The 15,799-nt window shown below is 34.6% G+C and overlaps 1 protein-coding gene across 1 annotated transcript; it reads left to right on the forward strand.

Moving 5' to 3' along the window:
* Nucleotides 1-7,923: 7,923 nt before the first annotated feature.
* LOC122790602 (zinc finger BED domain-containing protein 5-like) lies at nt 7,924-14,872 on the forward strand. Its single transcript, XM_044058129.1, has 3 exons — nt 7,924-8,086; nt 13,023-14,152; nt 14,339-14,872. The coding sequence occupies exons 1-3, from the start codon at nt 7,924-7,926 to the stop codon at nt 14,870-14,872; spliced, it is 1,827 nt and encodes a 608-aa protein (XP_043914064.1).
* Nucleotides 14,873-15,799: the final 927 nt, after the last annotated feature.

Here is a 15,799-nt window from a genome sequence, read left to right on the forward strand (position 1 = left end):
CCTGGTTTAGAGCACCCCAGCTCTATCAGGCTACATTTCCTTCCATACATTCAGACCACAAACTGGAGAACTAAAGGAGGTGATGTATCAGTATTCATTAAAGATAAATACAATTCTAGATTGGTTAAAGAGCATGATTCCCTTGAATTACGTAGGTGCAATTGACTGTAAGTAAGACCCCTCTTTAGGTCATTGCCAGCTATAGGACCCCCTCCATGAATCAGGACAACCACTCAGCCTACTTGGATCTGCTTGAGTCAATCAAGATACAACAAAACACCCTGGTTTTGAGTGACTTTAATTACCCACCCATAGACTGGATAAATTATACATGTTCTAACTAACTTGCCCAAAGTTTCACTTTGTTAACTCCAATGCCATAAACCAGCTGGTTGACACACCCACAAGGCGCTAAAGCATCCTAGACCTAGTGGTCTCCAATATGGGAGACTGTAGAACCACCTCCAGTGTGTGGCCACCCCTGTTGAGATCTGACCACAAATCAATCTCGCTAGAAGTAACTATAACTCAAGACCCCCCCCCTTAGCAACAACTAGACTAAAAACCTTCTCCAAGGCCCAATACAACATCTTACATGATGGCATAAATAGCCTCTCCCCCCACTGATGGAATAGACACCTATGCTGAGTTATACACCAGTGCTTTATACAAGCACCTGTACAATTCCATTGACTCTGCCATACTTGACAGAACCAAAGCAAAATCTTCAAGGAAAAAAAACCTGCCTGGTGGACAACTGCTATTAGTAGGCCATACAGTAGGAGAAAGTAATTGCTAAATTGCTTACTAAGAGCAGGAAGGAATGGTCTCAAAACTGACAATACTAACTCCTTAACTTAAACAAGCAAATAAGACTCCTAGTGAAGTCCTCCAAAGCTAACTATGAATCCAAATTGCCTTCCCTAATGAAGGATAACCACAAAGCATTCTTTAGTTACATCTGTAACTTCAAAGATAAGGCCATGATTTGTGCTGAAGTTGTAGTTAATGGTACTACATATATAGAAATTGTGGATTTAGGAAACCTGCTGGCGACGGGTTAAGTGAAAGCTTCATAGGTTCATCAACAGGTTGAGTGAAAACTTCACTCCCTTGTCCCCACCACATATACTCCAAAGCATCCCAAACACCTGTCCCTCACCTAGTGTTTCCAAGGAGCAGGTCTTAAATGCCCTCTCCAAAACCAAACACACAGCCTCTATGGGACCAGACAACATTCCTGGCTGTGTTATACATGGATTAAAACAGGAATTAGCATCACCATTGAGCACGTTTTTCAGTCACAGCTTAAGCACTGGCTTCATACCAGTGTAATGGAAAATAGCTACTGTCATCTCTTTGCATAAAGGGGGTGCGTCCATGGACCCTGGGAACTATGAACCCATTAGCCTGACCTGCCTTATCTGCAAAGCCATGGAACAAATCATCATAAACCTTATTAACAAAGATATAGGATATCTCCAAATGCTCATCCCCACCCAGTTTGGCTTTGTCAGGGGGAGACTGTTAAACTTGGACTGCTTTGAGACAGTCACCAAAGCCCTAGACAAGGACAAATCTGTGCATACAACCTAGATTTAGCTAAGGCCTTTGACACAATTCCCCACTCAGGCATCACTGATAAACTCACCCAACTGGGTAGCAACCCATATATTGTCAGGTGGGTTGCAAACTGGCTCACTGATAGAACTCATACAGTCAAAATAGGAGACTACACCTCCTCCAGCAGACCCGTAACCAGAGGTGTTTCACAGGGATCGGTTCTGGGACCCCTGCTGTTCAGAATCTACTTCTCAGAAGTACAGGCAAAAATTAAAGGACTGTGGCTGACAAAGTTTGCTGATGACTACAAACTGGGAGCAATCACTGAAACCCCCTAGTGATGTCAACATTGTGCAAAAAGGTCTTATGCAGACTAATGACTGCTGCCAAAGTCATGGTTCTTAAACTTAATGCAGAAAAATGCAAGGGTGATGTTCCTGCAAACTACCAGAATACCCTAAGCACACAGTCAGTGGTGAGAGATCTGGGCACACAGGTTGACAGCAACCTTAACTTTGATCACCATGTCTCTACAGTGGTAAGAAGGGCATTTTACATTGCTCATCTCAAAAGTAAGGGCATTGCCTCCAGAAAGAGGTTATAACTCCCCTGTACTCTTCCCTCATAAGCCCAGTAATAGAGTACAATGCTGCCTTTGGTATGTTCCTTTCCAAACACCTGCAGCAACTGGAGATACCACAGAGGTTCCTTTTGAAGAAAATTCAGGGTCTTCAAGACCTGTCTTCTGCAAACAAACTGAAATCATTGTCACTTTACTCTGTGTCCTACAGACTGCTCAGAGGTGACCTGTGTCTTTCATATAGGGCAAACTCTGACCCAGCTTTGATGGAACTGCTGCACATTCACAAGTCAAATGGCACATGTCACTTGCTCAAAGGACCTTAACTTTGTATGTGACATCAACAGAACTTACTGGAGAGACAGATTTGTCTCACATAGGTTGCCCAACCTTTGGAACAAACTTCCTACTAATGTTAAAAAAAGCCCCACATTGGCCCTATTAAAGCGCAGTTTGGACGATCGGATGGGTAACTGGAAATTCACCCCAGGATTCCCCCTGTGTCCTCCTTGGACAGGGGCAATAAATGATGACTTTAGTGTCTGCTTGAATCAGACACCCATGGGAACACAAGTTGAACTTGGCTAGGCTTGTAAGGGCCCTCAGGCTGTTAGCCTAGTAACCTCCTATGATCCTATAAGTAGGGGTCCTTTATTATACACTACTTATTTACATTATATACAACTTTTCCAATATATTTAAAATATATACAATGTATTTCATTTACCATATATACATTAATCACAAAATGTAACAGTTTTTATAAACATACACCTGAAATAGCACATCTCCTTTTACTACAAACATCATCTTCATTTTCATTATTGGACTCCTACTTCATTTTCTACAACTAAAATCTTATTTTTTAACATCTTTGCTATACCCCACTTTTCAATGAGCATATTTTCCTTTACTCTTTGATTCCATATTATCCAAAATACAGAAAATATCTTTTTATTAACATAACTTTTTGATAATATACATACTCAATCATATCTGTTTTAATAATATTTATATCCATATAAGTGTGTAAATATTTCAAATCCGTCATCTTTTTCCATAATGATTTAACTCTTTTTACAACTCAAGAAAACAAATTTGTGAGTTTCAAATTGATTACTATATATACAGTTTCTATTATTTTTACTTTTATATGGCATATTTGCTTTTACTGGTAAGTTCTTTATCATTAACCTCCATTAAAAAAATCATGATATTCTCACATATGTTTGTCTTTTCATTTTTGCCTTAATTGCAACCCTTTTTTTCTTGCACACATCTTTCCAAGGATGAATTCTCAAAAACGTATCCATTATATTATGATACCATAACTTCCTATCTTTTCAGTTTCATTAATTTTTATTTTCCAAAGTAAAATTTTGTCTTGAAAGTATTCATTCCCTCATTATCCCATACTCACCTTTCTTATAACTCAAAATGTTCATCCATTCAGTACTATATTTAGTTTTTAAAATTCTCACCAGTAATGTATTATCATTATCCTTCAGACTTTTTAATACTTTATAAAACATAAGGTGGCATAAACTGTAAGATTCGTCAACCCCAAACCACCACCTTCTTTTTTTAACATATAACATTCCTCTTTTTACTGGATTTAATCTTGATCCCCAAATAAATAAATGTAAAGATAATACTGTAAAGTACTTTTTTAAGAATCAGTGGGATATTAAACGCACTTGCTAAGCAAACAACTCTAGTGAGTAACATTGAATTAATCAAATATATTTTTTACTTAAAAGATGATCTAACGGTCTTCGAAAATATACATATTTTTTCATGATCTTTAATTTTTCCTCCCATATAGCTCTTACATCTTCTCTTATCTGAAACATCAATCCTAGTATATTAATCCCTATTCTATTAAAATTGATACCTTTTAGCATACCGTCATAACCTACAACTACATTTTTCTTTATTTATAGGAAAAACCTATTTCTTGTATAAATTCCTATAAATAACTTATTAACTTAACCATAGCTTTCTGATTTCTTATAATAAGAATAATATCATCTGCATATGATATAATTGGAATATCTATAATGTTATTGGTTATTTATTCCACATCTCTCATTTTAATATTAACATGAGTTGAAATTGTATTCATTACTAATGTAAAAATAATACTACTCAAGGGGCAGCCTTGCCTTTTACCCTTATCACCCACAATTTCCTTACTAAGCCATCCATTTATTAGTATCTTAACTATATTTAACCTATATCTTGTAACACAAACCATTTTATCTTATCACTTAGATATTAACTATTTTCTATAGGGTGTTATTCTAAATTAAATACTTTATTTAAATCACCCACCATTAATTTTGCTTGAAACTTCTAATATAAAATGTTGTCCACTAATTTTTTAATTACTAACAGTAACTCTTGTACTTTTTCCTTTTTATACCATAAATCTTTTATTTAAAATCTTACTTAACTTGCTTTCCATTTTCTTTTGCAAAATTTTCCTGAAACTTCTATAGTCATTATTATTAAGAACTATAGGTCTCCAATTCTGTATTTCACACTTGTCTCCTTTTTCCATATTAGTTTAATTACACCACTGCGCAGCTCTTTATATTGAAAGTCCTTTCTTAACTTTTCATTTAATACTTTTAAAAATAGCTCTTTTGAATTACTGTCATATTTGTAGTATTTCTGTATTCTATATTCTACTCCATCCTGGCCTGCTGCAGATTCCAGATTTACTTTTCCTAAAATGTTTTCCATTTCTTCCATTTTTATCCTTTTTTACAAATTCTTATTATTTTCATCTGAAAAAACTCTACTTTCCATTCCTTAGTATGTTGTAGTTTCTTTCCTCTAAATCTTTATTTAACATATCCTTCCACTATTTCCATAATCTTATCTTGTGTAGTTTGTAATATACCTGACTTATCTTTCATTAGTCTCACAATACTATCATTTTCTTTGATAAAATTACTCAGATATGGTGTAATTTCATCCTCCTTTCCTTGCAAAAAATATCTTTATATAACAAATACTGTATTTTTTTATTTAAATCATATAATTCCTGTTCTTTAAGTAACTTCCTTCATTCATTTCCAGGCTATCACAAATATCCTTACTCTTTCCTTTCTTCTTTTTATATTTTCCTGGCTTATATAATATTTTTTTATGTTTTTGTTTAAAAAACAACCACCATTTAGGCCAGTCTTTATAAAAAGGTCTCATTTCTATATGATCCTTTCATAAATTTACTGCATCTGTCCTCCCTTCTTTATCCCATTTAACCTCATTAATCCTTTTTGTTCCTTTTCCTATTTTATATAGTCAGAATTATATTTCATAGTAATCCATATAGCCCTGTGATCTGAAAAAACTGTCAATAATACCCCTTTATCCACAATTTTCAACCCTGCTGAAACTAAAAAAATCTATTTCTGTTGTGTGTTCACCTTTCCTATGGGTCCAAGTACTCTTACTCCAAATACTTAAATTCCCATATCTTACAATATCGAACATCACTTTAACATCATATGCTTTTTTTATTTTGCCTTATATTACAGTTAAAATCTCCTGCAACAATTATAACCATGTTTACTCCTACATACTTAATTACATACTAGACCACACAAACAAAATATCTGTATTACCACACATTTAATTCATTCTTTCTTGATTTAATAAAAGTGTCTGTGTTCAGTGTCTACATATTGACTTTGATTCACTGGCCTTGGAGTGGATACTTATAATCTTTAAAATTCTCTTCTCTCTTGTTACAAATGCTTAAATTGCTATAATTCTAAATACCTGATTTCCCCATCTTGCATCAAGAATTGTAGCATGGCCTACAGTAACAAATGTAAAATCTATAACTTTTATTGTCTCCGTATAAAAAAAAAGTATTCCTGAAAACATCTCTTTATCCAAGTTAAGGATTACATTTTTTTCCACAACCACTTCCAATTGTTGCCTCTCTTCACTTGTTAAAGAACTAATTATCTTTTAATATAATAATGTCACTTTCCTGTCTCTTACACCATTCAAGGATACTTATTCTTCTTACAACTTTCTTTAAACTAATATTTAATGCAAGTACCTTATACAAAATGTTAACTTTTGGATATTATACTTAACCTTTCTTTGTTTTTTATTATGTCCTTCTACTGTTTTTTTTCCCATCTCAAGCTGTCTTGCTAACCGATTTTTTTTGTTTGACTAATTTCCATTTTATATCTTCACTCTCACTCAACCCTGATTTTCCCCTCTCCTTTAAGAATAAAACTCTCATTAGTGACATTTTTTAGATCTTCTTTATGTTCCAGATTATTTCCTCGCATTCTATTTCTACAATTTTTATTTTTTTCTATTTCTATGTCCTGACAGTCTTGATTCTCTTGTGTTAATGTTTCTACAGTCTCTTGCTCTAACTCTGTTATTTTACATTCACATTCACATTGCATAACACTTGATTTCACAATTTCTTACATCATATCCTGTTCTTCCACACCGAAAACATTTCCTTTTTTTACAATTATTTATCAATATGATCAGCTTTCCCACACAAAAACCAGGTCTTCAACTGCCCCCAATATTTCTCCATTCTTTTGTCTCCTTCCACATTTATAACACTTGGAATATGCAAAATGTCGCCATTTTCCATTTTCAAAACAGTGCAGTCCCATGCACCCATCCATAAACCTTTATTATCATACACAATATCTATCACATCTTTATATACACTGAATAAATACTTTTTTAAAGTAATTTTTTTCAACCTCAGTTCTAAATTAAATGTTAATTTTTTTCTTAGTCCCTCTTTGAAAAGCTTTAAATATGTAAGATTTCCAAGGAACACGGTCTTTTTTTTTCATATTCTTATAGAAAATTCTCCATAGGTTTTACCAGTCTCATAAATAATGTCACAAAAGGTCTCTTTATTAATATGAATAAATGCCCTTACCTTGCATGGTTTCACTCCTAAAGGTGGTGTTATTTTGTCCCATGCCTTGTGTCTGTCCATTTCACCTTCTTCTTTCTTTTTGATTCGTACATTGAAAATCTCCTTTCTTTCTACAGTTACTGTTTTCTTTTCTTTTTCTTCTTTCTCCACTCCCGATTTCACTATCTCAGCATACGATCATCTATTTTTGACCTATGGAACATCCTCTCTCTTTTTCTCCTTTGTCACCTCATGATTCATTCCATAATGGTGGACAGCCTGTAAACACACTAGCTGTGTGCAGCTCCCTCATCTCTTCATTAATATCTGACTTTCTGCCTGCACATCCTGAGGAAAAATACTCAATTTTTCAACAGAAACTAAGGCAACAAGAAGAATTCATACCTATACAAGCTTTATTTTTCATCAGAAATCTCTTCTTTTGGAAAAATAATACTAACCGCATGGTAAGGATTCTTGCAGGCAAACAGGCCTAAGGAGCAGAGGAAAGGAAAAAAGATTTTCTCAACTTAAAGTTTCATCGAGCATTTTATATCTTCTGTCTTATATACCAGCTCTTCCAAATAGCTCTCAAAATCGAAAATTAAGATGGATAATCAACCAGAGCACGTGGAAACTCTGACAACCAAGTTTAAGCTGTCTAATATAGTCACTCCAGAAAAAGATATCCAATCCAAAAGACAGAAAACAAATAAGTCTCAGTCAGAATCTACTAAACTAGCCCTCAGATCAAAGCAAGAACAAACAATAATGCTTGATGATCACAAAAACTGCTTTATAGCCACTTCAGGCAGAAGTACAAGGATCTTCTTTCAGTTCTAGCATAGATCAAATTATGCTCAGATTGGAACAGAATGAGGCAAAATCCATGGAAAATGAAGTGAATATAAAAGATCTTAAAAAGAATCTGCAGACTGATGGAAAAAATATTAAAGAACTACAACAAAAAGTGCTGGATTTGGAAGTTAGAAGCAGACGCACCAATATTATTATCAGAGGTATTCCAGAAACTATTGAAGGCTCTCAACTTAACACAATAATTAAAGAAGTACTAAGTACACTGTAAAACAATAAAGATATTATGGATGATTTAATTATAGAAATAGCACACAGATCCATAAGTCGCTCACAAACTACAGATTACCCAAGGCAGATTTATGCTAGAATCCTAAACTCAGCACATGTTCAAGCAATACTCTCTGCTTACAAAACCAAAAAGAACTTTTCTTGGAGAGGGCATAAAGTCACCATAAGCCAAGACCTTCCTCTTGAAATCAAACAAAACTGGCAAAAACTGAGTAAATACCGCTCTTACCTGATAGAAAACAACATACGCTGCCAAATGACTTCTGTTAACATACCCTTTAGTGCTTTTCTTTTGAGTAGAAATACTTAAGTTTCTCTTTCTCATAAAAGCTGACAAGATGAATAATGTTTTATTTATGGTCAGATAACTATCTTTCATTTAATATTTTTTTGAATGGGGAAGCTGCCCTGTGGGTGTTAGTACAGATGCTTGTGCACGTTTGGAACACAATAGGTATTTTTAGCATCCCTCTATTTCATAAACAATATATTCAAAACCAAACTCAGACTTTATATCCTTTCATCTCACACTTACTTACCATTACTGAGGGATGGGTGGGTAGGCACACATAAGGGTAGTAGGAGAATAGAATTCACTATACATAATGTATTACATACCACAAATAGCCAACAGAATTCAGTTATATCTTTAGTTGTGTACTTTAATTTATTATCATTAAACTATGATTATAATTTTAACTTCTTGAAATAACTCTAGACTCATGGAATGTAAGGGGATCTCGGATAAAGCTAAAAGAAGCCTTGTCATGCATATCACATATCATAATAAAGCAATGATAACCTTCAAGAAACTCACATGGCCACACAATTTGGGAAAGGAAAAGGAAATGGATCAAACAGGTAATAGCTGCAGGCTATAACTCTTCTTCCAGAGGGGTGGCAGTTATAATAAATCGATCCTACCAGGGGGAGATTCTGTCTACAAAAACAGACTCAGAGGGTAGATGGGCGCTCTTCACTAGCAAGTATCATAACATAGACAAACCCTTACTTTTTATTAACATTTATAGCCCCTGCTCCAACTAGCAATCTTTTACATATGAAATATTTAATCTTCTAGCTGAGTACTCAAATCATCTATATGTTATTGGGTGTGACTGGAATGCTCCATTAGACCCAGATAAAGATAGGTCCCACAAAGAGACCAGACAATCCCATCGTATTACAATGGCCTTTGATGAATACATAAACTTTTTTGACCTATTTGATCCCTATACTTTCAACATGACAAAACAATATCTAGATTTACCTTCTCATCCTCCCATAAATCCTGGTCAAGGATAGACGTATTTTTAATATCTCAACATTTTTGGTCATTTAGGTTAAGGTATTCTATTTCCCCTAAATCTATTTCAGATCATGCAAAAATCAGTCTTTCCATAAATTCATTAAGCCCCAAATAGATCATTTCTTATATTAATAAATGGACATTAAACCCCAAAATTGCTCAAAAACAGGAGGTTACAAAGGAGATAAATAGCATACTAGTGTATTTAGAGGAGGACCTTATATTCACCTAGATACCTTATGACAAGCAATGTGAAGTGGCTAAAGCAGTAATTAGAGGTGTTATAATACAAAATCGGCCTGGTTTACAAAAATACACTAATACTAGAATAAAATTAGTACCTTAAATTGCTTCAGCTGAGATAGATCTACAATGCAAATACTCAGAAGAATTAGACAAAAAATGGTTGAATTGCAAAAGCAGCTTCATAAAAATTACTTATTAAATCTAACCTTTTTAGAAAGCAGGTCCCTATACCAATATTCAGAATGGGGACAAATACCCTCAAAATTCTTAGACAGACTAATAAATATAAAGAACGGACCACCAAGAATCAAAGAAATACAATATGAAGGTCGGGTAAATCATGAGGATCAAGACATCCTAAATGTGTTTGAGACTATATATAAAAAACTGTATAATATGTCCCTCCCTCCCATGAAAAAGTTCAAGATTATATGCAAAATCTAAAATTCCCACAAATTACCCTAGACCACTGATTCCCAACCCGGGGTACGCGTACCCCCAGGGGTACGTGCTTGGTCGGTTAGGGGTACGTGGGGAAAAATTAGCAATGGCGGAAAGTAATCCCGCCTTAAGCACTTTCACAATCGCGCAAACTCGGAAGTGTTCTATGCGAAGGCGCCAACGTATTCCCGCTTGAATACTGTAACCGTTACAGTTAACTGAAGAAGGTTGTGTGTCGCTGCGTGTAATTCTGTGTCTAGTGTGTGCAGGAACTGTGGGATCACGAAAACAGGAAAGGTAAGAACAACACCTTGTTAACACTGCATTTTACAGGTGCTTTCAAATAATATTTTACAAGTGTTCTAAAAATTTTGTTTAGAGTTAGACTGAGAATAACCTTTTAGAATTTCCGAACTTGTGCATTCAGATGTGGATTTTTTTTTTTGCACTGTCAGCCTACGGTTACACTTGATTTCTTTTTGCTCAGCAGAAGCTAATTTGAAAAGAAGGAATGTATATGTATGCCTGCCATCACTCAGTATGAGTGTGTTCAAACACTGCTGTGACCTACGTATGACTCTGCAGCAGACAGTACTCTGTATGAATTTATTATTAGTCTTAAGAAGACGAGATACTTCAGTTGATGCGTTGCTGTACTCAATGTTTGATGCCAGTGTAGTCTAGTAGTCATGCAACTGTGGTTTTAAGAAGAAATCTGTTCTGAGAGAGAAATTTTCAAACTAAGTTTCTGTGTTACTACTGTTTTGTATGGAGATTCCGTTTGTCTTGACTGCAGAAAGAGATTTCAGTCTGAGCTGTCAGATCTGTTTATGTCTGAGTTATAACAGATTTATCTCAGTTGTAAGGAAGACTGTGTAAGGACATGTGTGATATCTGTTTTAGGTTCCAGCTACTTGTATGCCCCCCCCCCCAAAAAAAACCCTCAAAGTTATTGAATATTTGCATACTCACTAGTTTTTGATGTGATAAAATTGGTTTTGCCACCTTGCTGTGTAATCAATGGCATACAGTGGCAGGTTTTTACAGTTTCTAGACTGGGATGTGCGTCTGGTAATATGTCATGCTAATTAAATGTCGGGACCACATTAAACAGTTGTGAAAGCTAATTAATAGTGTTCTTGCATTCACATTAGCAGGTATATTTTGGTTGCTGTAGCAACCCAGCACACAGGTCTGCACCTACAATCATTTGGCAGCTCTACATTTTTCTTTATTATTGTATCAGAGAGCGCATACATCATTAAGCATTACTGCAACAGTTCTTAGAATTAGGGCTCTATGCAAGATGTGTATTTCCTTACTTAATTTAAATTAAAATGTATATCTAAAAATCATAAATCTTATATTTAGGTTGTATTTGTGTATATGCATTTCATGTGCCATGTAAACATTTATTACTATTCAATGCATGTCATCAGCTCCCCAACTAAAGCACCTTATCTCAGTCCCATTTAGTCAATGGTATGTCAAATGTTAGTTTGGTGTCTTTTACTGCTCTTGATGAGTTGTTTCATATTTTCAACTCGCATTATGATTCGGCTGAAGTGGTCATTACAGCATTAGAATTTATGTAAACTTTACCAGTTCTGTTTTTGAAAGTGAGAAAAGGAATTTAGAAGATATGCCTGGTATATTGATATTCAGTTGAGTGGATAGTTTGCATGTTGCAGTTACTATATTTCTAATTATCAAGCATGGTAGTCTTTTTTTTTTTTGTTTTTCTTAGCTTTACCTTAGCTTGCCTTTTGTCTTATGGCTTTTGTTACTCCCTCATCTCTTTTGTATAGCTACACAGCCTTAAAACTGTAAAAAAGTACAATAAATAGCTGAATATCACATTTAACTGTGAGCTTCCAGATGAAGTTGTTAGTAAGCCATTATTACGTGTTCCACATTTTGCCCATTTGTTCGACATTATGAGGGCTGATGTTCCTCATTTTGGAGATGGAAAGTTGAAAGCTATGCCTGTAAAAAGTAAGAACTTAGCTAGGAGAAACACTGGTAGTAGTAGTAGTGCTTGAAGATTATGCAAGTCATGTTGTGGGAAAGGTAACTAACTCTTAGCAGTTGATACATGTTTGTAGACCAAGTGAATTAAGTTATTGGAGATCAATTGGTCCTTTCCAGACTTGAATTGTAGTACTTGCTGAGATGCACTTGATGCTTAGGTTAGAGTTAGATTAGAAATTAAATGAGATATATGTTAATAATTACATTATTTTAATGACTTTTGTTTGGCAAGAGAATGTAGTGGAATGTTGTATGACTTTTGGGTGAACATGCACTTTGATATATAAAGTTGTTAACAGCAGCCTCTAAGATTGTCATACTGACTGATTTGAAAACTGCCTTTAATCTTAATCCGCCACTGGTCAGATGCATTTTCTTTGAATGTGTATTTCAATACTGATTCAGTGAATATGAGTTTCAGAGGCACAGAAGTTTTAATGCTAAGTCTGTTTTCATTGCGACACTTTGTTTAGCTTTAGCAAATGTCTGTCAGTGTTTGTGCTTTATTAAGTATGTTTGAAATACAAGTTTTAAATTAAATCCAAATATCTGTAATCATTAGAAAAAAGTGTGCACACTGACAGTTTTGAACAGTGTTTATGGCAAATGGGGAGAAGTGGGGATACAGCCAAGTAATGGGAGAATGGAATGGCTGTGGGGCGGGGCAAAATTACACACATTTTGCTTTCATGTAGTGCTACTTATATTTTTGACATGGAAAGTTGAGAAACTTAGTTTTTTCTTATCTTAACAGTTACAGTTCTTTTTATCATTATTTAAATTTAATATTAAAATTAATTTCGTAATTGTCTTATTACTAGATATTGTGATGGATAAGTGGCTGAAACCAGGCACAAAAGAGCCGATGCATGATATGAGCATGGAATGTGATCAGAGTACTTCTCAAGACATGTCCAATATTTTGGTGCAAAACACTAACCAGGCACAGTCCTTAGTTTCTCAAAGAGGGAAAAAGAGAAAGTACTCTGATGGATACTTGAAATATGGATTTTCGTATGTGGGAAATGAAGACTGTCCTAAGCCCCAATGCGTGGTGTGTGGGGAAGTGCTGTCAAATGGTAGCATGAAACCTTCCCTACTTTTACGACATTTAGAAACGAAACATGCTAACTATAAAAACAAAGAATACAGTTTTTTCAAACGGTTAGTGGAAAATAACAAAAGATTGAATCTGACATCATACATCCTGTCAGGTAACAAAGACTACGAAAACGCAGTTGAAGCTAGTTACCGTATTAGTTACCGTATCGCAAAATGTGGTAAAAGTCATACCATAGCCGAGACTCTAATATCTCCCTGTATAACAGATGCCGTTCGATGTATGCTTGGAGAAGAACATGTGCGGAAAATGACCACCATCCCTCTTTCGAACAATACAATATCTCGAAGAATTGAAGATATGTCTGATGATGTTGAAATGACTTTAATAGGTAGAATTAAAAGCAGTAATATTTTCGCTATTCAAGTTAATGAAAGCACAGATGTTGCCAATTGTGCTATTTTGCTTGTTATTGCAAGGAATTTGAAAGATAATGAAGTTGAAGAAAACCTTTTGCTTTGTCATCCTCTGTCACAACGCACAAGGGGTGAGGATATATTGAATGTTATTGATTGTTATTTCAAAGAAAAGGAGATTAATTGGTCTAATTGTTGTGGATTATGTACCGATGGTGCCAAGTCTATGTCAGGGATTTACTCTGGTCTTCGTGGTCTTGTCATGAAGGTAGCTCCCAATATAAGTTGGAGCCACTGTTGCATCCACAGACAAAGTTTAGCATGCAAGAACCTCCCTGGTGAATTAAAACTTGTTTTGGATGAAGCTGTGAAAGTGGTGAATTTTATAAAATCAAAGTCCACAAACTCAAGAATTTTCAAAGCTCTGTGTGAAGAGATGATGAGTCCTCATTCTACTCTGCTCCTTCATACAGAAGTAAGGTGGCTTTCTCGTGGTAAAGTACTTACCCGGCTGTTTGAACTTAGACATGAAGTCTAGGTGTTTTTTGAAGACCATCCTTTCTTCCTTGCTTCCAAGTTACTTGACTGTAATTGGCTTCAGGCACTTGCATATTTATCAGATATTTTCCAGATTATAAACAAATTAAATTTGACATTTCAGAATAGCTCAATAACGATCTTCAATGTCTCAGACAAAATTGAATCTATGATTAAAAAAATAGATTTTTGGAGGTCATGTCTTGAAAACGGCCAAACTGAGGTATTTGAAAGTCTGCATAATTTCTTATCTGAAAACAAGCTTAATCTATCCCGGGAGATAAGGAAGAAAATAAATGAACACTTGAATGGGCTAAAATCGGACTTCCAGAAGTACTTCCCCAAACTTGAAGAAGAAATCTATTGGATTTCAAATCCTTTTGAAGAACAATATGTCCAGGCAGCTAAATTATCAGTCAAGGAGAAAGAGAAGTTGATTGAACTTTCAACTGATAGTACTTTAAATGCTGAATTCAAAGGACACTTTCTTATTAACTTTTGGGCAAACATCAGCAGAGAATACGAACAGCTTTCTGACAAGGCCCTTTTGCTTCTTTTGCCATTTACAAGTACTGAACTAGCAGAGAGAGCTTTCTCTTCTTATGTCTTAATTAAAAACAAATATCGTAATAAGCTGAATGCAGTTCCAGATTTATGATTACACCTTTCATCAGTTGAACCCAATTTCAAAAAATTATGTGCCTCAAAACAAGCACAAGGCTCACACTAAATATGTGCAAGATAAAGTTGCTTAATAATTGTTTGTAGTTTGAAATTTTATTAAGTTTGAAATGTTTAATTGTATGATAACTTTATAACTTATTTATATGTATCGCTGATACATATATATATATATATATATATGGACTGTTTGTTCTTTATTATTAAAGATTGTTTTTTATTATTAAATTTTATTAGTTACATTTACAACACATACATTGGACATAAAAGCAACTATTACAAATGCCAACAATATGAGGGGTACAATTTCAGGGAAATGGATTGCCAAGGGGTACGCAAGTCAAAAAAGGTTGGGAACCACTGCCCTAGACCAACAAAAAATTCTAGGGGCACCGTTGCATCTAAAAGAAATAAAAATTGCAATAAATAAGCTCAAATTGGGAAAATCACCATGACCGGATGGATACACCGCTGATTTTTATAAACTATTCTCAGAACCTGTATCAAAAATTCTACTAAAAGTATACAACTATATAATTCAACACGGTATAACAAATATATACATAAATAATTCAAAAAATATACTTGTACCCAAACTAAATTCTGACCCAACAGATCCATCTAACTACAGGCCAATTGCCCTCATAAATATTGACTTGAAAATCCTAGCCCAAGTTTTAGCTAATCGTTTGAAAAATATACTCCCCTCTATTATATCTCAAGATCAATTGGGTTTCACAGTAAATAGAAAAACACGTGACAATACCCTACTATTGGACACAGCTATTAGATTACTCAAGACAGATAAAAATCCCATATATATTATTACCACTAATGCTAGCAAAGTGTTTGATAGGGTTAACTTAAACTTTCTATTCAATGTAATGCCTGTATTTGGTATTCC

Source organism: Protopterus annectens, chromosome 16.part0 (assembly GCF_019279795.1).
Source record: "Protopterus annectens isolate FY-2018-M chromosome 16.part0, PAN1.0, whole genome shotgun sequence".
NCBI classification, from domain to species: Eukaryota; Metazoa; Chordata; order Ceratodontiformes; family Protopteridae; genus Protopterus; species Protopterus annectens.

What these genes read in the sequence shown, in the direction of transcription:
- LOC122790602 (XM_044058129.1), top strand. Translation starts at nt 7,924, where the DNA reads ATGCTCAGATTGGAACAGAATGAGGCAAAATCCATGGAAAATGAAGTG. An exon ending in CACCAATATTATTATCAGAG is followed by an intron (nt 8,087 to 13,022) that starts GTATTCCAGAAA and finishes TCTTATTACTAG; the next exon opens with ATATTGTGATGGATAAGTGG. An exon ending in CTCTGCTCCTTCATACAGAA is followed by an intron (nt 14,153 to 14,338) that starts GTAAGGTGGCTT and finishes TTGACATTTCAG; the next exon opens with AATAGCTCAATAACGATCTT.